This window comes from Mauremys reevesii, linkage group 8 (assembly GCF_016161935.1).
Source record: "Mauremys reevesii isolate NIE-2019 linkage group 8, ASM1616193v1, whole genome shotgun sequence".
Taxonomy (NCBI): domain Eukaryota; kingdom Metazoa; phylum Chordata; order Testudines; family Geoemydidae; genus Mauremys; species Mauremys reevesii.
The window spans coordinates 56,225,208-56,250,188 of NC_052630.1; the positions used below are offsets into that span (position 1 = coordinate 56,225,208).

At 40.6% G+C, this 24,981-nt stretch overlaps 1 protein-coding gene across 2 annotated transcripts in view; it reads left to right on the forward strand.

Annotated features, from left to right (window-relative positions):
- Positions 1–24,981, forward strand: part of SWT1 (SWT1 RNA endoribonuclease homolog) — a 77,118-nt gene that overhangs the window by 48,949 nt on the left and 3,188 nt on the right. For both annotated transcript variants that reach the window (XM_039486758.1, XM_039486757.1), the window contains 5 exons: positions 1,443–1,588; positions 4,781–4,989; positions 6,452–6,586; positions 13,060–13,126; positions 15,511–15,575. In XM_039486758.1, the coding sequence (XP_039342692.1) occupies positions 1,443–1,588; positions 4,781–4,989; positions 6,452–6,586; positions 13,060–13,126; positions 15,511–15,575 (622 nt within the window). The remainder of the gene's footprint in view (positions 1–1,442; positions 1,589–4,780; positions 4,990–6,451; positions 6,587–13,059; positions 13,127–15,510; positions 15,576–24,981) is intronic.

Here is a 24,981-nt window from a genome sequence, read left to right on the forward strand (position 1 = left end):
ATATCTAAGCTAAGCATCTAATATTGCAAAAGTAGTAAGTGATAGCAAAGAAAATGTGTTAGGTTATTTTTTATTCTAGCTTGTGAATTTTCCCTGTGCTAAGAGGGAGGTTTATCCCTGTTTTTGTAACTTTAAAGTTTTGCCTAGAGGGGAAATCCTCTGTGGGTTTTTTTTTATTTTTGAATCTTTTGTTATTCTGTTAAGTACTTACCATCCTGATTTTACAGAGGTGATTCTTTTACCTTTTCTTTAATTAAAATTCTTCTTTTAAGAACCCGATTGATTTGTCATTGTTCTTAAGATCCAATGGTTTGGATCTCTGTTCAGCTGTACCAATTGGTGAAGATATTATTCTCAAGTCTTCTCCAGGAACGGGGGTGCAGGGCTTAGGGGAATAGGACTCCAAGTGGTCCTTTCCCTAATTCTTTGTCTAAATCACTTGATGGTGGCAGCATACTATTCAAGGCAAGGTGGAATTTGTGCCTTGGGAAAGTGTTTTTTAACCTAAGCTGGTAAAAATAAGCTTAGGGAGTCTTTCATGCTGGTCCCCACATCTGTACCCCAAAGTTCAGAGTGGGGAAGGAACCCAACATGTCTAATGAGCCTATGCCAGATCCTGAATGGAGGGTGATTTGATCCAAAAGTAAGTCTTATTTTTATACACTGCTTATTGTAATGTTCCTTCCTGAAACTGTTTGTTTAATGCTCATGGTTTGTATCCAAGACATATTTCATATACTGGCTGAAATAAACAATGTAGATGAGTCTTTAAATGTTTTTGTTTTTCATTAAAAAGCAGTGTTCTAGATTTTTATTCTTACATTTTAACATTTAACAGATCACCATTTGATGAGGATGATCTTCTCTCCCTCCATGCTCTCATTTTACCCACAAAACAAAATTGCTAGAATGTGTGACGTAGCTTCCTGTTCCAGACAGAGTTCTATATTTAGTGGAGCTTGGGAGCACTTTACAATCTTTCAGCCCCTTGAATTGAGTAGAACACAAACTCTCTGATGCACTTTACAAACTCTAGGGAAGATTTTAAGTTTAGTGATGTGCTAGCACATTGAAACTTTTTTTTTTTTTTAGGCTTACTGTTGGACTTTGACTACGGGCATTAAACCCTCAGACAATTGCACCTGATCTTATACCATTTATGTCAATAGGATTTTCAGACCCTTTTTTGTTTGATAATGATCTTGCATAATAACACACACTTATTTTTATACGTAAGGATATCCTAGAATGTTTAATTCATACAATAATTGTAATACCTTTTTGAAATGATAGAACTGGTCATGATAAACCAACCATTTATACTTTTGGTTTCAATTTGGAACTGTTAGCTTTTTCCTTTACTGCCTGTGTGTTTTAACACCATACTAGCCTACTTCTCTAAAACTGATTTCCCATGTTTCTTCTTAATGTTTTTATATCAGGTAAGAGAGTTGACCACATAACAGCAAACATCCTGCTCCAGGAATCTAAAAAGCTATTGCATGCTTTCAGCTCAAGGTCAGACTATGATGGTGTACTTCCGCAGGCTTTTGCTTATGTGACTAAACTGCTCCAGATGCTTGCAGAGGTAAGCTGCATTTCAATGTACATAGGTTTTTACACTAAAACTATGGCTTAACTGAAATTTTAGCGTCACCAATCATTGACACTACAAACTTACTAAGGGTTTTCTAGTTCTTTGTTATAATGACAAAAAACATTACTGTAAACAGTGCTAGGTGGGGGTTAACAGGATATTGTTATAAGTGGTGTGTCCCAAATGTAACCCCGCTCCCACAACAAAAGTGAAGGCTTTCTGTTTATAAAAATATCCCTGATAATAGAATTTTGCTTCTAACTCTCAAAAAGGAAAGTGAATAATTGAAAAGCAAGTGCATACTGCTGCTTTTTGATATTGAACTTCATATCAAATAAATACCTGTTATCCTGCATTTGAAGGTGATTTAATAAATCAATTCCAATCTTTTTTTCTCTAATTAAAATGATCTTGTAAGATTCACTTAGTTTGTGAATATGTCTGTGTATGTTGAGCTGCCCCCCTTCTCCTCCTGACAACTCAGTTTATGATTCAGTTGTGAAGTTTCTCCTTTGTGCACTTCAGAAATCCTGTATGTCTAATTCCCCTTTCCCCTCACAAGAATAAAAGTTGGTGAAAGAAAGCAGAAAGGTGACACATTATACTTGGTGGTTGTTGGACTGCCCAGTTAAAAGCTCTGGTAATTCTTATTCTGGCACTAAGGATGAAAAATAGTATATAGGCCACAGCTGAGGAAAAGTGGTGTTGTGGGGTTTTTGTTTTTTTTTGTTTTTGTTCTTTTTAAATAAACAAAACAAAAAGCCGTATTTATTATAGGGGAGTAGTAACTTTGAGCCAGTTAGCCTAGCCAGGGTCCCAGAGAGATCAAAAAGAGGCTGTTCGTTTTTTGTATATTTATTTTTACAACATGAGCTGTTTTTCCTTAAATCCTTATTTCTGTTTTGCTATAGGGTTATTGAGAGGTAGTCATCAAGTTATTCAGTATAAAATGAGTAAAGGTAATCTAATTGATTGGAACGGGAATTGCTGTCTCCTACACTTCAGAATGGGAGTGACTAAGTATCTGCATGAGTTGTTTTTATTTTCCCTATCAAATACATAACTGATTACCTAAGTTCTCTTCAGCAATGAGTTTTGCCTGAGCCTTTATCTAGTATGCTCCATATATGAATAAATTGTTGGACTCAAGTTAGGCATGATTGACATTATAGAAATTTAAAGCTCATTAATCAGAGTAGAGGAAATAGTTTTTTCTGACCTTCTATCCTAGTAGTTTGCTCTTAGAGCAACTCCTTTTCCTTTATCGGTCTGAAAAATGATCTGACAGTAGTCTTGCATGAATTATACAACCCGGTACCATGGATCACTTGAGTTTTGGTTTTGACCCCCCACTTCCCCCTGCTAAATTTGTCATCTTTAGAGAAGGGCAATAAAAGTTAAAACTTAGAGTTCTTATTCCTAGGTTTGCCACTGGTTCAGTATGACTGTTAGTATAATGCAGGGGTAGGCAACCTGTGGCACGTGTGCCGAAGGCGGCACTCAAGCTGATTTTCAGTGGCACTCACACTGCCTGGGTCCTGGCCACCGGTCCGGGGGGCTCTGCATTTTAATTTAATTTTAAATGAAACTTCTTAAACATTTTGAAAGCCTTATTTACTTTACGTACAACAATAGTTTAGTTATATATTATAGACTTCTAGAAAGAGACCTTCTAAAAACGTTAAAATGTATTACCGGCACACACAACCTTAAATTAGAGTGAATAAATGAAGACTCGGCACACCATTTCTGAAAGGTTGCCGACCCCTGGTATATAGGTTTGTTTGTCAGCCTGAGATAGAATTTTGGGCTTGACTTTTTGATACACGTATTAGTATAAGATATGAGTGAAGAACAATTAACAAAGACACTGTGTTGCATTTCCCACAGCCACATGGGGCTTTTACTACAATGAGAAAAGATGAGGGATAGTGCTAAAGTGTTACAGGGTATGGTGGAAGTGTAATATGAGCATATACTGAAAGGCTGCCTGGCTACTTTCTCAAGCCAAGGTCAAGCAACCAGTTAGGATGGGGAGGGAGGGAAGGCCTAAGAAACACTGCATGCCAAAGAAAAGCCTGCCCTTGGCCAGAACACAGTCTCACTCCGTACCCCTCCCATGGGGTCCAAAAGAGATGGGACGAAGACCCCAGACCACAACCCTCCCCCCAAAACTGAACATGACCATAAGCTGTAAGGGGTGGGACAGAGGGCATGCATTGCAGGTATATTTGGGCCTGCTAAGAAAGAGGAGGTGGGAATGGGGAACAGGGACACAGGCAAGGCTCTGTAGTATCAGAGCTGGGAAGGGGGACACTAGGAAATGGACTTTTCTGAGGTGTATATGGATATGCTTGCTTGGAACTAACCCCAATACACATTGCATTGCCTACGCTGCGGACTTCTGGTCGTCTTCTACTTTCTGTCTGCATGACAAGAACCAGGGGAGAGGGTGAAGGGAAAGCGCTGTAACAATGATCTTATAGAAATCATTTCAGTAGGTCTTCTCAGTATCCCCATTTTTACAAACAAAGAAAATATTTGCACACACCACAGCCTGTTGTGGTGTTTTTAATGTAGTAATTTATATGTAAAATACCCTCAAATCCTCACTTTGCAGAATAACTCTTGTCAAGTATATGTGGCATTAGTGTGAAAGAAATTCCATGTCCTTGGTTTGTAACAAGTGTTGAAATCATTTTACTGTGAAAATCATGTGCTTTACATCTTTAAGTGATGATTAAACAGAATGGAACACTTCTGTTGTGCATTAATGAGCTATACGGAGGGGGGGAAGGCGTGGGTTAAAATGTGCAAATTCAGTTTTGGAGTCTTCTATGGATGGATAGTTCAGTGGTTAGGGCACTAACCTAGGAGTTGGGAGGCTGGGTTTAGTTTCCTGCTCCACCACAGACTTCCTGTGTGACTTTGGGCAAGTCACTTAGCCTCTCTGTGCTTCAGTGCTCCATTTGTAAAATAGGAATAAGATTGACCTGCCTCACAGGGACATTTGGAGTTGTTCCATTAAAGATTGTGAGGGTCTCAGATGCTATGGTGATGAAGGCCATATAAGTACCTTAGATATGTTGATTATTTTCAAAAAAAGAAAGGGGGGGAGGGAAAGGATCCCCATGTAGGTTTTTCTAAAGTTTTCCAACATTGTATGGTTGTCTGTTTCATGAGGTTCGGTCAGACAGTGGACAAAAATCATCAGAAGCCCTGACAGCTCTTTCAGAAAACACTGCAGGTTCAAAAATGGAAGATGTGAGGCTGCATCTGCAAACATGTGAGGAAGGCAAGTCATTGTCAAACACTCAGCTGTCCCAAGATAAAAGACATCAGGAAATCTGGTCTGTCCTTGAAAACATTTGGAATACAATAAACCTGTACAGGTACAAAGTGCTGAAAGAGTTGGGGGGGGGGGGGGGATTGCATGCTATTGGTTGTTTCGTGTGGTTCCCCCAAATACACGCTATTTTTTGAAATTGTCTGCCTTTCCCTACAAAACGGTCCTATTACTGATGTACATGAGTTGAGGGGTGGGGAAAAATCACATTCTAATTTTGAATGTCTTAGTAATGACATAGGAATTGTATTGAATCAGCCATGGTCCATCTAGCCGACCGTGCTGTTTCTGATGTTATCCACCACTAGATGCTTCAGAGTAAGATACAAGAACCTGACAATAGGTTTATGTGGGGTAGTCTGCTCTACAGGAAGGTTGGCTTAAACTCACATGAGGGAGTTTTTGCCTTTCAATTTTTTTTTATTTTTATTTTTATTTTTGGCATAGGTAATCTAACTTATCTATATAAATGACCAACCATTCTTCTTTAAATCTTACTAAGTTCTTGGTCTCTGCAGTTTATAAAGAAGTGTATTAATGGTTGAATTTTTAAACAAGATGTCTGAAAATCCACATCTGGAGTCTGTTGATGCTCCAGTTGCACAAATCAAAAATGTGTGTGTCTGCACATTTTGGAGTTGCATTTTGAGACCCATGTGAAAATTTGACCCCAAGTTTATACAAGGCTATACTTACGAGGGTCCTACCAAGTTCACGGCTATAAAAAACGTGTCACGGACTGTGAAATCTGGTCTAGCACTATGAAATCTGGTCCTACTTCTATGCTAAAATGTTTGATACTCTATAAGGAAAGATATCTGTTACAAGTTTTCTAAAAATTAAAAATAAGGATTGTTTCGTTTGTCAAATGTTGTTTATTTATTTATTTATTGAACGGTTTTTGGAGTTTTTTCTTTTCTAATCCAACTGTATAAAATGTGCTAAAGACTAATTCTTGACAATTAAGGTCTCAGCCATAGAGTGATTGACTAATATTATAAATTTAAATAGTGAGAGTAGCTTCCCAGTTAGAAACTGGAACTAGCACTTCAGTGAGCACTTTGCATAACCACTCCAGGGTCTTTTCCATACTCATAGGAATGTGCCACTTAATTATTCTGTAAAGTGTTTTGAAAGCCTCAGCTGGAACGTCCTATGTCAACATGACATTTGTTAAAGTAACAATAAGTGATCAGAAAGCTACCTTTTTAACTTACAAAACAATTGAATTGGTGGCTTCTGTTACCTGTTTAAGCACCTTATCTAAAATGCACGCAAACAAAATGAAAACTTTGTACTCCTGTATGCGTGTTTTGGACAACACTGATGTACCTGGCATTTGTTTTTGACCTTATGAGACAATGTGTGTGTGTGTTTGTCTATGGTAGTCAAAATATAGTATTTGTGATGTTGTGCGCTTCTAGTTTTCCATGATACGAGGCAAAAAAGATGGTTTTTAAGGGCCTCTTCTGATAGAATGTTTTCTCTTGTTTTTGCCCTCATACTAGTACTGAAATTTTCCAGAAGCTGGATCACAATATCACCACCCCCACCACTGCGAAGATATCGTCATTTGAAGAAGCTTTTTTAGGTCTACAGAAACTGATGGCAGCTGTGAATAATATTCTTGCAGGGATTCGTAGGTGAGTATTTTAGCAGACCGGAGTGCATAACTTTTTTTTTTAAACTGTAATGTACTGTGTGCTCAGATATCTCAGAATTAGTAAAGGAGAGATATTACTGCTTGTACTTACTTGGAAGAGTGTTTCTCAGTCAGTAAAAAAAGAATATGAAGTTGTTGTAGACATTTAAATGATTAGCCATTTGGATCTCTTGGAGCAATTTCTCCGGTCCTCTATAAATTTGGGCCTTGTCTTCCAGCAATGGATGACCAGCCACTGATGTCCACACCAATGTAAATCCTAAGTGTAGACAAGGTAAGCTGAAATCTGCATTGGTGGAGCCCTGGTTTGAAACATGGATATGCTCTGGTGGCACAAATTATGTGGCTGTGCTTGTCTATCCTTAGGGTTTGCACCAATACAGCTTCATCAGTTACTGAAGTCAGGGCAGATTTCCAGTATAGACAAAGCCATAGAGAAACACTTGAGGCATGACTGGCATCACAACTAGCAAGGGCTACTCTAGCAAACATATAATGCAGCTGTAATAGTGATGTCAAAACCAGCTATGTTTGATCCTGATGCTAGTAAAATCAGTCGGACTTTATGTATGGATTATTAATGGTGGCAAGATTGAGCCCTTTGTTTTTAAGACCACAGAATGACTAAAAACGCAGATTCAAAAATGTTATGCTTTGTCAGAGTATCGTCTTTACTTCCATAAGGTAATAAAGACTGTTCACCTATGAAAACAACTAGAAAAATAATATTCTAAGGTATCTTCGGGTGTAATCATGTGATTGCTGAATTCCACCAGCAGCAGCGCAGAAGTGAGGAGGGCATGGTATTGCCACCCTTACTTCTATGCTCCAGTAGTTTTTGCTACTGGCAGTTGCTAACGGGCCGCATGCCATTGTAGTTAGTAGCAGGAATCACACAAGACAGGAAGACGGAGATTTATATTTTGAATACAATGAACTATAAACATCATTGTTGTACAAAAAGTTTAAAGGCCTTTGGCTGTCATTGAAAGCTAGTAATTGACATGGAAACTGAAAGTAGGGATTTTGTGCAGAACACAAGATGCATGGTAAGTACAGTAGAACCTCAGTTACGAATACCTTGGGAATGGAGGTTGTTCATAACTGTGAAATGTTCATAACTTTGAACAAAATGTTATGGTGGTTTAAGTTTACAGCTCAACATTGACTTAATACAGCTTTGAAACTTTACTATGCAGAAGAAAAATGCTGCTTTTAATCATCTTCATTTAAATGAAAGAGACACAGAAACAGTTTCCTTACCTTAAGTCCTTTTTTTTTTAAACTTTCCTTTTATTTTTTTTAGTAGTTTTTGTTGAACACAGTACTGTACTGTATTTACTTTTTTTTGTCTCTGCTGCTGCCTGATTGTGTATTTCCGGTTCCAAATGAGGTGTGTGGTTGACTGGTCAGTTTGTAACTCTGGTGTTCGTAACTCTGAGGTACTACTGTACGCACACCAGTGGTGTTTTGAAGGCTGTATTTTTTGTTACATCTATTGGCACACAAGTGAGTAGTTATAATTATTTCAGAGAAAATTCTCTCAAACTAAGCAGGTCTGGCCAGAACAATGGTTGGGTGAAAAACCTCCAGAGAAAATCCAGGTGGTGTAGGAAAATGTTGTGGTTCTTAAATTACACTTACGTAATCAGTGCCTCAGCACAGTGGTAGTTCAGCACATGATGCTGTAGAATTTCTGTATTTCATAGGATGTAAAACTGGAGGCCCTGGCGACTTGTGGACGGTTTTTAAAAAAAATCCTGTGGTGCTCTTTTTGCAGTGCTGTTAAACCCAGTGCGTTGGCCAGATTTCAGTCTGTGCATAATATTATCCGCCAAAAAAAAAACTCAGTTCTGTTTGGTATGATGTTCTTCACTTGTACTCTTGAAAATGTAGCATTGCTATGTGCTGTTAAGGTTTCTCTTTCACCCCAGAACAGGTTATATGCCCGTATTGTTATATCCACGCTATGAAAAAGTTAACAGTTAAAGGTTGTTCAAGTGCAAATCCTAACACAATAATCTCTGAAAGGCAAGAAAGCTTCCAGTTCAACCAGCATTCCCATCTTCAACTTCCTTTCCCATACTTTCCCAGTCTGAACTTTGGGAAGTTTGGAGCTGGATCTAAATTGTGCAGGATGTCCCCATTTATTATTTGGTTTGACGTAACCCTTAGCTATCCTTAGACATAAGTTTATAGTTGACACAATGGTTTTCCACACTTCACTTTTTTTGTGCTTACCATCTAATGTTGGAAATAGAGATAAAGTAATTTAATATTACAGTTGGTCACAAAACTAATGGTTCTAGTTCACAATAAGAATTTTAAATAGAAGAACTCGTTCACTCAATGTCTTATGGGATTGTTGGAGGTTGCTTTTAGATACCTTTCCATGGCTGAGGAGAACTACACATTTCCACTGAAAATAGAGATGAGCCTGAGCTACAAAGTTGAGAGAATAAAGTGATTTTGATATAAGAACTTAATCTAAACATTCCTGGTTTCAGATGGCTTTTGGATCTAGGAGTTTGATTCATGTACATCTCCTACTAAAACAGAAAGTGTAGTTTTAAAGAACAAAAGTGGCTGCAGGGAAGAAATGGGGCATTTAAAAAAAAACAGTAGATAGTTGATTATGATCTTTTAATTGCCATTCTTTAAAATGACTGCCTTGTCTTAGAAACGCATTTAGAATTTTTTTTGCAAGAATTCTGGTCCAAGACCTTTTTTAATTTTAGTTGGAAACAGTAATAAGCACATTTAGGAAGAAGACTGACTTCTAAAGAATTCATGTGGGAGAAATTATTGTAAATATGTGTCTAGCATAACTTCTTTCTCGCTCAGTTTTTTTAAGTTCATGTAATGTTTCTTCAGTGAGTACAACCAGTTGCTTTAACTTGAAAATACTGTACTGTCTTGAGCAGTTTATTCAGACTGACTGTTTTATAGATTCATATTCCTAGATTAAGGCCTGAAGGGACTGTTGTGATCATCTAGTCTGACCTCCTGCATAACACAGGCCATAGAGCTTCCTCAAATCAATTCCTGTTTAAACTGCAATATGTCTGTTGGAAAACATCCAGTCTGGATTTAACCTCCCCCCCACCTTTTTTTTTTTTTTTTTTTAATATATAGCTACTTTTACTTCCTCCCCTTAAGCCAACTTGTTGTTGTTTTTTTTGTTTTTTTTTAAGCAGTGTAGCCTTCTCTCTTGATGGTGAGATCATGGCTTTTTGTGCATTTTAGTAAAATCTAATAGTTCCCAATTATTATTCATATTTTCCCTTTCAAATTCTTTCTCCCAGCTAATTTGGCTCATAATTGTTTTCAGCTTTGTTAAATTTGCCCTTTTTAAAACATTGTGTGTGTGTGCTCTCTCTATCTAATCTATCTACACACACACACTTTTCCCATATTGGATTGGAGTTAGGAATTGTCATCTGTAACATTTAGGAATTCTGAATTTTTTTTAGTGCTGGCAGCACGAGACCTCCAGAATGTCACTCAGATTGCAGTCCCCTATGATAGTGCAGTTTTTTTCCTCCTACTTAACCTTATCCAGGTTTGGGATGAGGTTTTTTTTTGGTTGTCTATGGCAGACACCAAGTAGTACCTCCATTTTGTGCTTTATTTGTTAAGACCTTGATCCATAAGCACCCAAGATCACTTGTTTCTGAGTGGTCAGTGACTCAGAAAAAAGGTAAGGTAATTTTTGACAGAGTGCTACTCCTTTTCCCCTCTTGCCCACTCAATCCCCATTAAATAGCTTATAACCATTGATTTTTAACACTCCAATCATATCAATTTTCCTACCAGGTTTCAATAATGCCAACTTGGTGAAATTTAAGCTCATAAATGACCAATTTCAATTCTTCTCATTACCCAGGCTCCTGGCATTCATGTATAAGCAACTAAAGAACTTCTCTTCAGATCCCTTGATTAATTTTGTTCTCAATGTCTTGATTTTGTACTAAATGTGTTCATTTGTTCCCCCTTTTCACCCTTTCTTTTTGTTATTTTAATGCCACCCTAAGTAGTCTAACCAGCCTGTCACCTAGAAAATAGGTTCCCCTTCTGCTGAGATGGAGGTCCTCCAAATTGTATAGCCCAGCAATTCTCAAACATTACCAACCCGAGGACCCCCATTTTGATTTTAAAATTTTCACGGACCCCCAAGCCTGGTGCTCAGCTGCAGGCCCTGCCCCCACTCCACCCCCTCACCCAAGCATGCCCCTTCCCTTCTCCTCCCCCCTCTCTCCCAGCACCTCTTGCATGCCACTGAACAGCTATTCTGTGGCATGCAGGAGGTACTGGGAGAGAGGGGGAGACATTGATCAGTGGTGTTGGTGGCCCTGGACATGACTCGTGGCCCCCCTGGAGTACCCTTGTGGACCCCCAGGAGTCCACGTACCCCAGTTTGAGAAACCCTGGTATAGCCCCTTCTCTCCATAAAGGCCAGTGTTTCACAAAACCAAACCCTTTATCTTATACCACTTATCTAGCAGCAGTTCGTTTACAGAGATGTGTCAAAACAGCACTAAAGTGTTGATTTATAGGCAGATCTCATAGCGCAGATCCCAGTATAGTTCTTGTAATAATGTACACAGGACATTCATTTGGCAGAAACTTTGTCAGCAGAATATCGGTGGGGCAGGGTTAGGCCCAGCATGATTTTTCCCCTTCCTCTGGGGGGCAGCAGATGTAAAACAGTCCCCATGGCCCCTCCCCCAGCCACATGGGCTGAGGAAGGGTGAACAGCACTCCTGGCTGCGGTCAGTCCTACAGCCGTACCCAGGCAGGACCCCAGACTCTGCTTTCAGTTTGAGCTACTGTATGGATGTTCTTTCTTTGCTCTCTGGCTGTTTAGTTCTGACTTCCCCTCCCATCTTCCCCCTACGGTCCCTTTGCTTCTAGCTTAATTCTTCCTGCCTTCCTTGCTCCTATCCATCCTTTCTTCTTTTCCCCCCTCCTCTTCAGTGTGTCCCATCCGTTCCATCATTTTCATATGCCAATCATAAATTGACACAGCTGCCTGGCTCCCAGCAGGGGGTGAGGGGCATCACCTGGGCTTCTCGCCATGGCTCCTGGCCAGGAAAGCGAGGGAGGCATTCTCCAGGTCCAGGGGCTGCTCTAGCGATTTCGCCGCCCCAAGCACGGCGGCACGCCGCGGGGGGCGCTCTGCCGGTCGCCGGTCCCGCGGCTCCGATGGACCTCCCGCAGGCCTGCCTGCAGATGCTCCACCGAAGCCACGGGACCACCGGACCCTCCGCAGGCATGCCTGCAGGAGGTCCACCGGAGCCGCCTGCCGCCCTCCCGGCGACCGGCAGAGCGCCCCCCGCGGCATGCCACCCCAAGCACGTGCCTGGCGTGCTGGGGCCTGGAGCCGGCCCTGTCCAGGTCTCTAACTGCCCAGCTTTCTTGTGAACTTCACAGCTCCTGTCATGAAATTGACAAGACAGTCTACAGACGATGTAAGGAACTGCAGTGTTTACACAGCCACTACGTCACCCTAACTACACTGACATAAGCCTTACGCTTCTTATGGAGCTGGAGTTGTTATTCTGGTGTAGTAAGGCTCTTACATTGGTGGGAGGAAGGCTATAGTGTAGACACTGACATAATAAGGTCAACGTAAGCCGCCTTACGCCAATCTAACTGTGTAGTGTAGATCAGCCCTTAGAACTGATAAAGTACCTTTGTTGGCAATCTCAGGAGAAGGGCCAAGGACTGAATGGGTATGGATAGATTGAACTACCATCTTGCTCCCACAGGTGGTATCTCTGTTCGTGGTGTAAAATACATGAGTAGGCACTATGGGGAAACTTGAAGTGCTGTTGGCAGTACTGTATGTGTTCTGTAGATGAATAAAAGAATCAATGACTTGGCATGTCAGTCTGTTCACCAATCCCATTTCTCCTCTTCTCTCCACCCCCAACCCCCTAAACTAAAATACCCAATTCTGCATCCATAAATGGGAAGTATGCAGGAAAAATTCAAACTGTACTTAGTCCTTCCTTTTTTTTTGTTTTTGTTTTTTGAAGTGTGGGAAAGTTTTTTGCATTGTATGTCAATTTTCTATTGCCCTCTCGACACAAGAGAGGCTTTGCTAGTGAGAAACAAAAGGCTTTTAGTTATATGCTGGTTTCCCCCCCCCCCCTTTCTATGTAGTGAACTGGCTGATGTGAAAACTGCATTAGAATTTGTAATTGGGAAAAACCTTCTATAGAACTTTCCCACTAAGAGAATAAACTCCTTTTGTTCTTTTAATTGGGGGAAAAAATATCAGCAATCAGAAGTGATTGTGAGTGTTCTTTTTTTTTTGTTCTGGAACTAATTAGAATTTTTACACAGTGCGGCTTTTCTGTATCTTACTAATTTAGATGTATATCATTCCAGGGTATTTTTGCTCTTCTACAAACCATCTTTTAAACCTTTTTTTTTCTTTTTCTTTAGAGTTTTGACCCCCAACAGTAGTTTTCAAGACATTTGGACGCTTTATAACTTCCTAATCAGTAATGAGGTAAGAAATTTATCTTTTTGAAAATCTTTAATGGAAATGTATAATAAAGACAAATCATAGAACTAGAAGGGACCTTGAGAGGTCATCTAGTCCAGCCCCCTGCACTCAAGACAAGACTAAGTATTATCTAGACCATCCCTGACAGGTGTTTGTCTAACCTGCTCTTAAAAATCCCCAAATGTCATACTACAGGCAAATGTAGTGAGTAGCCTAACTGGTAGAGCTACAATTCGTGTTCCAGTTGAGCTAGAATTGTGAAATTTGGTACTCTTGGCCATTATTGGTCATAAAGTCTAAGGGGGAAAAAAATATGAACTTGTTTCTTTTGATCAGAGGTCATTGGACTTTCTAATGGAACTCCAACCATTCAGGTACCATGTTTAAGCTGCAGCCTTTAAATCTAGGACACTGGTTTATTATAAACTCATTACAGGGAAGTCTTTAAAATTAACAGTCATAACCAGTCTAATAATTTACAAAAATAATACTAACTTAATCCATTAGGCAGTCATATGGGGCCTGAGGCCTTCAATTTAGAGAAATTAAGATAATCTGAGATCACCAGTTGTTTTTATAGGACTTTAGATAAAATGCGTTTGAAAGTGAGTACCTGTGCTGATAGCCACTTCCACATGAGTGATGGCTTGCTGGCACTTGTTAACATAAATGACAGTATTCCTAAAAACAGCATTAACACAACACACCATGAAATCAAACTATATCTTCTTAGAATATATGTGAATATCTACACTATGCAAGGAATAAAATATTTCAGAAACAAATGGACAATTCCTATAAAATAGGAAAGGATGTTGTGACTACAGCTGAGGATGCAGAATTGGGAGATCTGGGTTCTATTCCTGACTCGTCCATAGAAATGGGCTGTGTGACCTTGAGTGAGGCTCAACGTGTGTGCTCGTTTTCCCCATTAATAAAATTATAGTCCACTCCTATGTTCTTCATTTCAGTCACTTTCCTGGTAATGTATTGCATGGGTTACTTGTTTGTTGTTGTCTAGGTTCCTAACTTCTACATTGTTTGTTTGATTTTTAGATAACTTTTAACTCCTTGTTTTGAAATTGAGTACATCACATGTGGAAATATGAAAACTTAGAAATATATTTTCACACAGAGTACAAGTAATTTATATAAGATTTATAATGAAATTACTTAGTTACTTTGAAAAACTTAACTCTAGGGATGACATTCAATTCTAGCATTGGAATCACCAGTTATCTTAATTTTGGTTGTGTTGCTCATTCTAATAGAGCCAACATTCAGGATAAAATGAGTTATTTTTAAAGACTAAACTTGTCATAACAGCATCCAATTGGCAACTAAGTTTAAGGAATCAATGTACATTAGCTGTTTTGCAGCTAGTTTTCCAGGGTTATACAATGAGTGATGCTATAGGTACATTTATAAGCTTTTCAGGGCTACTGCCCTGTCTGTATGTTTTGTACAGTTCTTAGCACAATTGGGCTCCAGTCTTGCTTGGAACCTCTAAGACCTACTAGAATATAAATAATAACCCTCACCACAACCATATGGGTCAGCAGTTACAGAAAGATGACCCCTAAACATCAACTGTCCCTATTGTAGCTATGTCGCTCCTATCCATTATTTGAATTTTTTTCCCCTTTAAAAGTGTGGACCCAAAACAGCAACCTAAGGACCCAAACAGAAAAACCAATATGTGGCATTGCAGTGTTTGGAATATTTATATGAAACCTGAAATTCAGAACTGTGTTTATATTGGTCATTTTTATTTTATTTAAAAAAAAAATCTGCCTCTAGGAGCCACTTCAACATCCTTAAAAATCCTGTTACAAAGCAGACAACAGTGACTCTCCTATCCTGCTAAACCTGTAAAATAGAAAATATTGTTCTGTTGATAACAGCTCAAGGAGACTATAGGACACTTGAACTTGAAATAAAGGACTAATGGCTCTATATCAGTATGGGCATTCAAAAAATATGTATTCCATATACAGCATTTTTGTTACAAGATGCATTATTTTCATGTCCATTGTATATGCTTAGTATATTTGTTTATGAATGTCAGAGCTCCAAATTCTATAAATCTTTTGCTGTGGAATTGTGGGGATGGTTCTTTCTGTACTCGAGTTATCTGGAAGCTGCTATAAAAATGCTATTAAAGAAAACCAAGCTGATACTTGCACTGTTAGCTCTAGATTGTTTTGCCCTATCATTCTGAATAGGGAATACTTGGTCCGTACTATATAGTCTGGCTTCAGTTCTTCTCCCATTGTCTAGACTTGAGATCCTTCCAGTTAAGTGTGTACATTAGGTCCAATGTGTATTATGTCAGCCATGTGATTTTTCATAAGTATGTGATCCTAAGTAACTTTCTTTCATCTTAGATAAATGCCAGCATAAAATTTACGGCTGAGGAACTCTATGAGTGTGTTTCACAGGAAGTGTATAGGTAAGTCAGTTATTGATTACATCTACTGGATTTCCTGAAACAGTTGTAGCACTATATTTTGTTAAGCTTTACTTTATAGTACTTGGTTATTTTCTCTTAGAAAAATCTCCATTATTCCCTTACTATACAAAGTAGTTCTTAAGATTTATTGAGGGAGCTGGTCTGTTATTTGCTTCCAACTTACTGTTTTCGATCTACTGTGTTTGAGTTTTCTTAAGGGTTTGTCTACATGGTGCATTAGTCTGCACTAGAGGGGGTGTATATTCCAGTTTGCGCTAGTGTGTCAGGCACTAACTGGCCCGTATGGACACCACTGGCACACTCTAAATGTCTCCTAGTGCATATTAATGTAGGCCCTGGAAACTTGGACACTACACTACACCAAGTGACTTTGAGTGTGCCATCAGGGTCCATATAGGCCAGTTAGTGCATGACATGTTAGTGCACACTAGAATTTCACATATTTTAACACAGACTAATGCACATGTAGACAAGCCCTAAGTCTGGAATAAACTCAATCCAAAGAAGTAGGTTCTTAGAAGTAAACACACTTAATATAGAAGCTTTTTTGTTTGTTTTGTTTTTTAAATTAAATTGAAAAAAGAGGTTGAATTGTACAAACGTTTGGGGATAAAGGTCACTGGTGTCTAAAGCTTTGCCTACAGTTTAGCTATTGTGTGTGGGTGGGTGGGGTGTTATCAAAGGTGTCAGAAAAGGGTAACTACTACTGTTTGGTGGCTCAAACTAAAACAATCACTTTTTCCCTACAAAAATATTAATTAAAAGGCTTGTGATGCAGAGCTTTTGATTTTATTTTAAATACCATAATTGAAAATACATTCCAACTTTTAAGGTTGTAAAAGGCTGATAGGGATTTCTTGGATGCTTCCATTATAAACTGGAACTAGAGGCAATTAAGAGTAATAAAAAATAAGATGGCTTCCACCAAAAATGTATAACATGTTTGCAATACATTGTCCTGCTCAGCTAAAATCTTTCCAAACCCTTAGTCTGTATATATGTGTATGGTGATTAGTGATTCAGGATGTACTAAATTTTTATGACTGTCCTATCAACAAGCTGACTCTAGTGTTAGAGAAAATATTTTGCAGTGTTGGGGAGGGGTTCAACTTGGAGTTCAATAGAGATGGAATATTTTGAATGATCCATTGGCTTTTGGTGGCACCAACTACTTATGCAGTTTTCAGCAGTACTTATGGAGCCGATTGTAGGCAATTAAATAACTAACTTTTGGAATAAAATCCACAGTACAGCCTCCTGTACTGTGTTAGTACAGTATGAAGATAATTATAACCTGAGGAATTTCTCAGTATTTAAAACTTGCCTCAACAAGCTCCAAAATTCTTCATTTTCTGTAGGATCCCAAAAATTAAATGGACCCTTTCTGGAATTCTGCTAGTTCTGGCTTCTTGACACTAGGTCACAGCTATTTGATTAGGGTAAACCATTGAGAAGCTTGTCGAGCAGGCTGCTCTGTATCAGAACTTTGTTTTCTATAATGAGCTACATGTGTTCACATTGCCCCTTGGTGATGCTTATGTTGCATACAAGTAGCCTCCTTTGGGAACGTTTCAAGCAAACCAGTTAGATAGTAGATCTTACATCTACAAATTCAAGTTACAGGTAATGTTTCCAACTTCTATCCTTAATTGCGCTTCCTCTTTTATTATAGCAGTGAAGTTATTTTGTAGTACAGAAATGAAATAAAACATGATCCTGTCCAATGAAATAAAAATAATAAATGCTGGTCTGAAAGCCCTCTTTATAAAAATGTAAGCACAATAACCTAAAGGAGAGGAAAAAGAATCCTTTATTTTTAAGGCAGGTGGGTTATGTGGATGTTGGTAGAGACTGAATAGCCAAGGTATTGAGACTTGTAGTTGAAGTGGGTTTAAAAATCTTTGTCTTAGATTAATTTAGTCTACAGATTAACACCTCCAGAAGGTAATTGAACTTTCTATGATTTTTGTGACAAATATTTGTCAACTTTTGAAGAGAAAACAACATTTTAAAATGGTTCCATTTTGACATTTTTGTTCCTGAAGTGTTTAACCATTTTGACGGAGGAGAGAGGGACTCCCTGTAACTAAACAGCCACATCTTTCCTTCTCTCACTACTGTAGTATCTCATATGTTGTAGTATCCTGTAATAGTCCGAGGTTGGGGCCATGCCCTCTCAGGGGCCGTCGGGAGCCAGGCCGCCTCACTACACGGCCCCAATCAGTCTCCGGGTTCTGAAGGTTTTGGGGTTCTGCCCCTCAAGCAGGGGCGGAACAGAAGGCACACAGTTAATGCACTGAGTCCCAGCCCTCAGTCAGGGCGGGACAGCAGACACTAAATCTAGGCTCAGACCCTTTCCGCAGGCTGAGCACCCACAAAGTCAATAAGCCACGGCCCTCATTCAGGGCGGGGCAGCGAACCAGTTCTAAGCTCCGGTCCTGGCAGCCGGAGCTGAGCAGTTACAAAGCCAGTAAGCCCCAAGCCCTAGCTCAGGGCGGGCAGCACACAAGGTTCCAGGGAGCTCAGATCCCACTGCAGGCTGAGCAGCAACAAAGTTAACAAGCTAAGCCCAGGCCCTCAATCAGGGAGGGGCACCAAACACAGCAATTCTAGGCTCAGCTCCTTACAGCAGGAGCTGAGCAACAATAATAGTTCAGGGCTCAGGTCCTTGCATCAAGGGCTGAGCAACAATAGTCAGTAAGCCCCAGCCCTAGGTCAGGGTGGGGCAACAAACAATAGTCCCAGGGGCTCAGGTCCTTGTCTCAGGAGCTGAGCTACGGCAATAGTTCCGGAAGCCCAGGCCCTCAGTCAGGGCGGGGCAATAAACAATAGTTCCAGGCTCAGGTCCTTGTCTCAGGAGCTGAGCTACAACACTAGTTCAGGGAGCCCAGGCCCTTAGTCAGGGTGGGGCAGTAACCAATAGTTCAAGGCTCAGGTCCTTGTCTCAGGAGCTGAGCCACAGCAGGTAAGTGCAGGCTTCTCTGCCTGACCGCTGGTTGGAGGGGGAGTCTGCCACCCGTGAGTGGGGTGGCAGGGGGGACACAGGCCCACCCACTCCACTGTGTCCCAGCCCGGGGCCCTAACAGCGGCGTGGATCCGCTGCAGTCAGTGGGGATCCTGGCCGCAACACACTGACATGGGCACGTCAGTGCCCTCAGCCGGACAGGGGTCGGCTACCCCCGGGCTACACTCCATCTCCCCCTCCATGGGTACCTGCTCCTCGCTGGGCTCTGCAGCGGGGTCCCACACCATGGGCTCCTCGGCGTGCTGAGGGCTCTCTAGGTCGGGCTGCTCCTCCGGACTCGGGTCACGGGAACGCTCGGGCAGCTCCTCGGGGTACCGGACTCGGGGCAGGCTCGGCCAGTCCACCTCGGGGTACCTGGCTTGAGGGAGGCTTGATCGGTCCACGTCAGGGTACCTGGCTCGAGGGAGGCTCGGTCCGTCCGCGTCAGGGTACCTGGCTCGAGGGAGGCTCGGTCCGTCCGCGTCAGGGTACCTGGCTCGGGGCAGGCTCGGTCCGGCAGGAGCCTGAACAGGAGCGTCCGTCCTCTTCGGCCGCTGGGCTCCAACTGAGTGTTGAGGCCGGGCTTTTATACTTCCTGTCCCGCCCCTTGACTTCCGGGGGGCGGGAACAGGCGGCGGTGGCTCCGCCCACTGAAGTGGCTGTTCCGGTTCCTCCCTCTCAGGGGCCGTCGGGAGCCAGGCCGCCTCACTACATATCCTTATTGTGGGAGCACCTAGAGGTGATAATCAGGGATTGAGATTCCATTCTGCTAGGTGTGCATGTGACATGTCCCTACCCTACAGTAAAAAGGACAGTTTGTTTTTTTTTCTAAACAGTAAATAGGACAAAATTAAACTGTCCCACAGTTTAAATGAGAAAGAGGTTATGATGAGTTACAAGAACAGTTGTCTTACTTACAGCTGCAAAAGCCTGCAGGACTACTCAGATCCATCAGCTACTTTAGATTGTACTGCACCTGCACAGGATGACTGGCAGCTTCCCCTCCTCACATAGCTCTACAGCCCACCTCTGCCTTTATATCCCATTCATGACTCCCTGCCCCACTACCACCAACCTCCTGGTGACCTTCTGAAGTTTGCTTGTTGGAGTTCCAGTCTTATTGAACACGTCATGATTTGTTTGATCAGAGCTTCTCTGAAACTTGGGATGTTAATCGGAGAAACTGCTTCAGGGCTTTTCTTGTCAAGGGCTCTTGTCTGCATATTTCCTCTTCTCATCTTCCACTCCTTGCTCTCTGTGTTAGAGGCTGGGATATGAGGATAAAGGAGACTGGGTGGGAAAGGGAGGGGTATATACCTAGTTCTACTATTTGGGCAGCTTTTCTAACAAATTCCCCTTGACCATCATTGAATGAGTTAAGGTCAGAGGGCTGGAGAAAGCAGGAAGGCCAAGGGCTGAGAAGCAGTGCTCCCTGCTGTCTGATCAGCCTCTCTCCCAGTACAGTTTCTTGTCTCTCTGACCAAGTAAAGCTGGCTGGTGGAGTCAGGACCTGATAAACCATCCATAGTTAATCATAGTAGAGCTCCCTGTCTGGTGAAGTGTGGAAAGTTTATCACACAGAGAAGCTGTCTCAGTAGAAGAGCGCAGCTTGTCAGGGAATTTGTCTGAAAGCTCCACCTCTTCCTGCCCTTTTCCATTTTTCAGTTCTGGAACATGTACATTGAGGGCAATAGCATTGTTGGATTGCAAGTGAGTGTGGTAGAGAGGGTAGTATTATGTAGTTGTGGTGGTAGCTAATATTTGGAGAAGGGTATTGTATTGGGGGTTAATTTAGGATATCTTGTTAGAGTTTTCAGTGTTGAGAGGAGATACTGTTTTTGTGAGGGGGGTTATATGGATTGACTAATTGACAATTTGGTGTAAAACCCAAGGAGGGAGGAAAAATTATTATTACATTAAAATTATTTGGTCCATGAGTCTTTGGCCCTGTCTAGACTAAGGGTAGGTCCATACTTACCGCGCGGGTCGACGCGGTGAGTTCGACTTCTCAGAGTTCAAACTATCGCGTCTAATCAAGACGCGATAGTTCGAACTCCCCACGCGCTCCGGTCGACTCCGGAACTCCACCACTGCGAACGGCGGTGGCGGAGTCGACCTTGGAGCCGCGGAATTCGACCCCGCTGCGTCTGGACGGGTAAGTCAGTCGAACTAAGGTAGTCGCGTACCTTAGTTCGACACCCCCCCCCCGCCCCCCGTAGTGTAGACCAGACCTAAGAGAATGTTAGCTTGGGGAGTATAGGCTTGACCATGACAATGGGGCTGGCGGTTCTTAAGATGGAATATTAGAGGCTCAACAGCAAGCTATTCTGACACCGAGGAAAGATAAGAATAGCCCCAGGAGGCCAATGAGGCTGCGCAAGTTGCTTTTTAGCTATCGAAAAACCAAAAGGGATTCATACAAGGAAATGGAAAGAGGGGCATGTTACAGAGGAAGTATACATGGAAATAGCATGCGTGTGATGGGACAAAATCAGGAAAGCCAAGATAAAGAATGAGTTACAGCTGGCAACAAATGTTAGAGACAACAAGAAGCGGTTCTTCAAATATGTCAGCCAAAAAAGAAAGATCAAGGATGGTCTGGGTCCATTGCTCAATGGAGAAGGTGAGTTGGTAACTGAGGATGACAGGAAGGCGGAGCTGCTCAATGCCTATTTTGCTTCAGTCTTCGCTGGTTGTCCGGTCACATGTTGTTGTTTTTTTGTGAGAAGTTACCATAGACAATAAAGGGGAAGGGATGCAGATAGGGATAAGTAAAGAACACCTCAGAGATTTTCTGACCAATTTGAATGGGGCCGGATGCTGTCCACCTGAGGTTATGGAAGGAATTAGCTGAAGAAATTGTAGAGCCACTGGCAATATTATTTACAAACTCATGCATGACAGGAGAGGCAAAGACGCTTCTGAGTCAGGAATGGTTATCTTTAACTGGTTCACTCAGAGCCTATTATCAGTATCTTCTGTGCATCTCCTTTGTCCTATCCCCTTTTTTCACAAGTAGAAAAGGGATGTATTTGAGCTTCCTGACAGCAGCAGCCATGTTTTGAGCTGTGATGACAAAACAACATGCTATAAAAATGCTAATGCTATCAGGCTCCCTCTTGCAATAAGGAGATGTAGAAACAATCCCTGTTGGCCCACTGAGAATTGGATATAACTACTATAAATCAACAGTCCCAGACGGAACTGATATCCTCTTGCACTACTTCTTTGTTAGTATAAGAGAGCCTGGATGTTAAATCTTGCCTTTCATGTTCATCTTGTCTAGCTGCTAATCAATTGGCACTACAATATCTTAGGCAGGATTTTAATTAAGTCGGAAGGAAATTAAATATTTATGTTTTGAGCTGCAGATATCTTCCTGAGCTTGTTTCTAAGGAATATCTCATTAAACTGTATTGTCAAAATCATTCTAATTGCTTTTGAAGTTCATAATTTTGTATTGGTATTGTTCACTAGTTAACTTTGTAAATAGACCTGCCCCATATCATTAGTATGTTGTGTTATTGGCTAGATAAGTTGAGGAAAATGTCTATAGGGCTGTCTGCACTTACAGCATCATGCTGAGTACATACACTGTATCCCTCCCCCACACACACACATGGCATTTTCAGAACAATGGTCAGGTGTAGATGTAAAATGGAAAAAGGTATATTTCTGCTACCGAGCCTTTAATGTGCAGTGATTATGTATTGGGTATTATAAAAGTGCGTTGGAATGATTGTGAAAGTGACTGTTTACAAAACAAAACTTTTACTACTGCTCTTCTCTGCTCTTCTGTCTTATCTGCTGATAAAATTGAGATTTATTATCTTGGATAATGCAGAGGTGACATAGCAGCCAAATTCTGCTTCTGGAATCTTTATTGTAACTATATGGTATGAGGTAGAAATGTATTCTCCAGCACTGGAAAACTATACTGGGGATTTGAAAAGCAATTAGAACAATCTTGTTTTGACTGATTTGGGCACTTGAATGTAAAACCCATAATCACTTATATTCATACTCACGCAGGTAGTCCCAATTAAATCAGGAGTACTTGTGGCACCTTAAAGACTAACAAATTTATTTAAGCATGAGCTTTCGTGAGCTACAGCTCACTTCTTCGGATGCATCCGAAGAAGTGAGCTGTAGCTCATGAAAGCTCATGCTTAAATAAATTTGTTAGTCTTTAAGGTGCCACAAGTACTCCTGTTTTTTTTGCGGATACAGACTAACATGGCTGCTACTCTGAAACCAATTAAATCAGTTGACCTACTCATGTGATTCTTTGTCCTGGACATGGAGTCATTAACAAAATATAAATATGGACCCCATAGATGTCATTATCGTTAACTTTTTCTACCAAACCATGCTTTTACCCTTTGTACTTGGTTAATTGTTGCATGACTCTTACTGTTTCTGTTTTATAGCTAGTATTTTTATTTGTTTATTTTATGGCTAGTAATTGGGGCCATTAGCAAGAATCTTTCAGGGTAGTGATATCCAGGCTGACAGTGATTCTATGTAATCAATCTGATGTTGGCTGTGGAATTCCATAGTTTTGGCCATGTCCAGACCTCTGGCTAGGCGCAGAGAGCTTGTAACAATTACTTATGCAATAAATGTGTGTGTTAAAGGTACCTTATCATAGCTTCCTTTGCATAGTAAAGTGAAATAAAATGCATTCTTTAAAAAAAAAAAAGGGGGGGGGGCAAAACCAACCACCACCCCCAAGATTTTCTTATGACAAAGTAATAGATGCTCAGGATATTTCGTTATTCAAGTACTGCATTGACTTAGTCCAGATATATAAGTATTAAACAGACTGTCTCCAAAGGCTATTTGAAATGTATATACTGCCATTATTACCAAATTGATTGCTCAGTTTATAAACCAGTGAGAACTTCATCCACTGACAGCAGTAGAGCCACTTCTGGCATGACACTAAATGACCACTATTTAAATAGCTGTGAAATATCAATTCACAAAGAGATGAAAAGAATGTATTTCTGTAGCTAGAAAAAGCCTCAATAGCTGAGCAAACTGTTGATATAAAACCCTAACTGTTGAAATACAGATGGTGTCTTGACTGAATGGTAGGACTAGCAATAGTTTTGGACCATCTCAGCATTACTTGTGGATCTTGTGAAAGTTTGACTTTTTTGCTAGACTCTTTCCGCTCTGCTTTTCAAAGGTATTATGTTATCTGTGCGTTAGAACCCCTTGGCATTATCAAGGACATACTGCTGAAATCCTTACTTGGGCATAATGCACACTAAATTCCTAGCAAGTGTTGCCTGGGTAGACAGTGGTATTGCCACTGTAATGCCAATTGGTGTTAGGTTTTTAATGCTCCACATGATTGTAATGGATGTAGATATGAGACTCAGTGCTAACTGCAGCAAACATCATGATAAAACTCCTCTTGTAAATTTTGTCAACCTATTATTACTTAGATTTTTTTTTTTTCAACACTATGGCAAAGCCAGGGTAATAAGTCAAAATAGCTTCATGGACAACAGCCAGAGTGACTGAGACTTATTTGAAGGTAGGGGTGGCAATTGAATGCTGTGTGGCAGGGTGGTTACCACAGGGATATTTATATATAATTTACATGTGGTCCTCATATTTTAGAAGATTTAGAGTAATCAATCTCTAGTTCTCTTTGTAGCCTAGTCTTTAAATTATGCATCTGCCATCTAGGTAATTGTAACTTCCTCTGCCTATACGCATTTTAAGACAAAACCTAGATTAGACTTGCAAAAATTGGTTCCATGAGTTGTCTGAGCATTGACATTCCCAATTAGAATGTATCAAGTAATTCATAAGGAATGCTATTCAAGAAATATTTCTGTTCACATATTCTGTTGAGAAAAGTTGCAAACTGTTCAAAATTATTTGCTGAGTTACTACTTCAAACAATGCTTGGTCTGTAACTCAGTTGTGGCAGTTTGTTACCAGTATATAAGCTATTTTGACTGGACACAAAGGACCTATAATGTGCTCCTGTTCCCCAGTTGGCTGAGTATCTTAGCATCCTTTGCACAAGGCAAGTTCTCACTAGCATGAATTTGAAATCTGTGAGAATCAGTAATAGCTTGTTACTGTTAGCTATTTCTGTGGATATTCCTGCTGTTAAATGTGTTAAGATTAATATTTTAATTTGCTTTGAGTCTTAATTTTCTTCAATAGTGCAGCAAAGTACATTTTGAATATACTATAGGGGTTTTGTTTCCGTATTTGCCAGCTGTAATGGTGACTTGAAGCTAAAAATAGAATTTCTACCACTTAGTAGCCCCAACACAAGATCAAGTTAGAAAGAAAACTTAAGACATACAGATGTCAGATCTAGCAAGTTAGCTGCCTTTAGGAAAGGTTTAG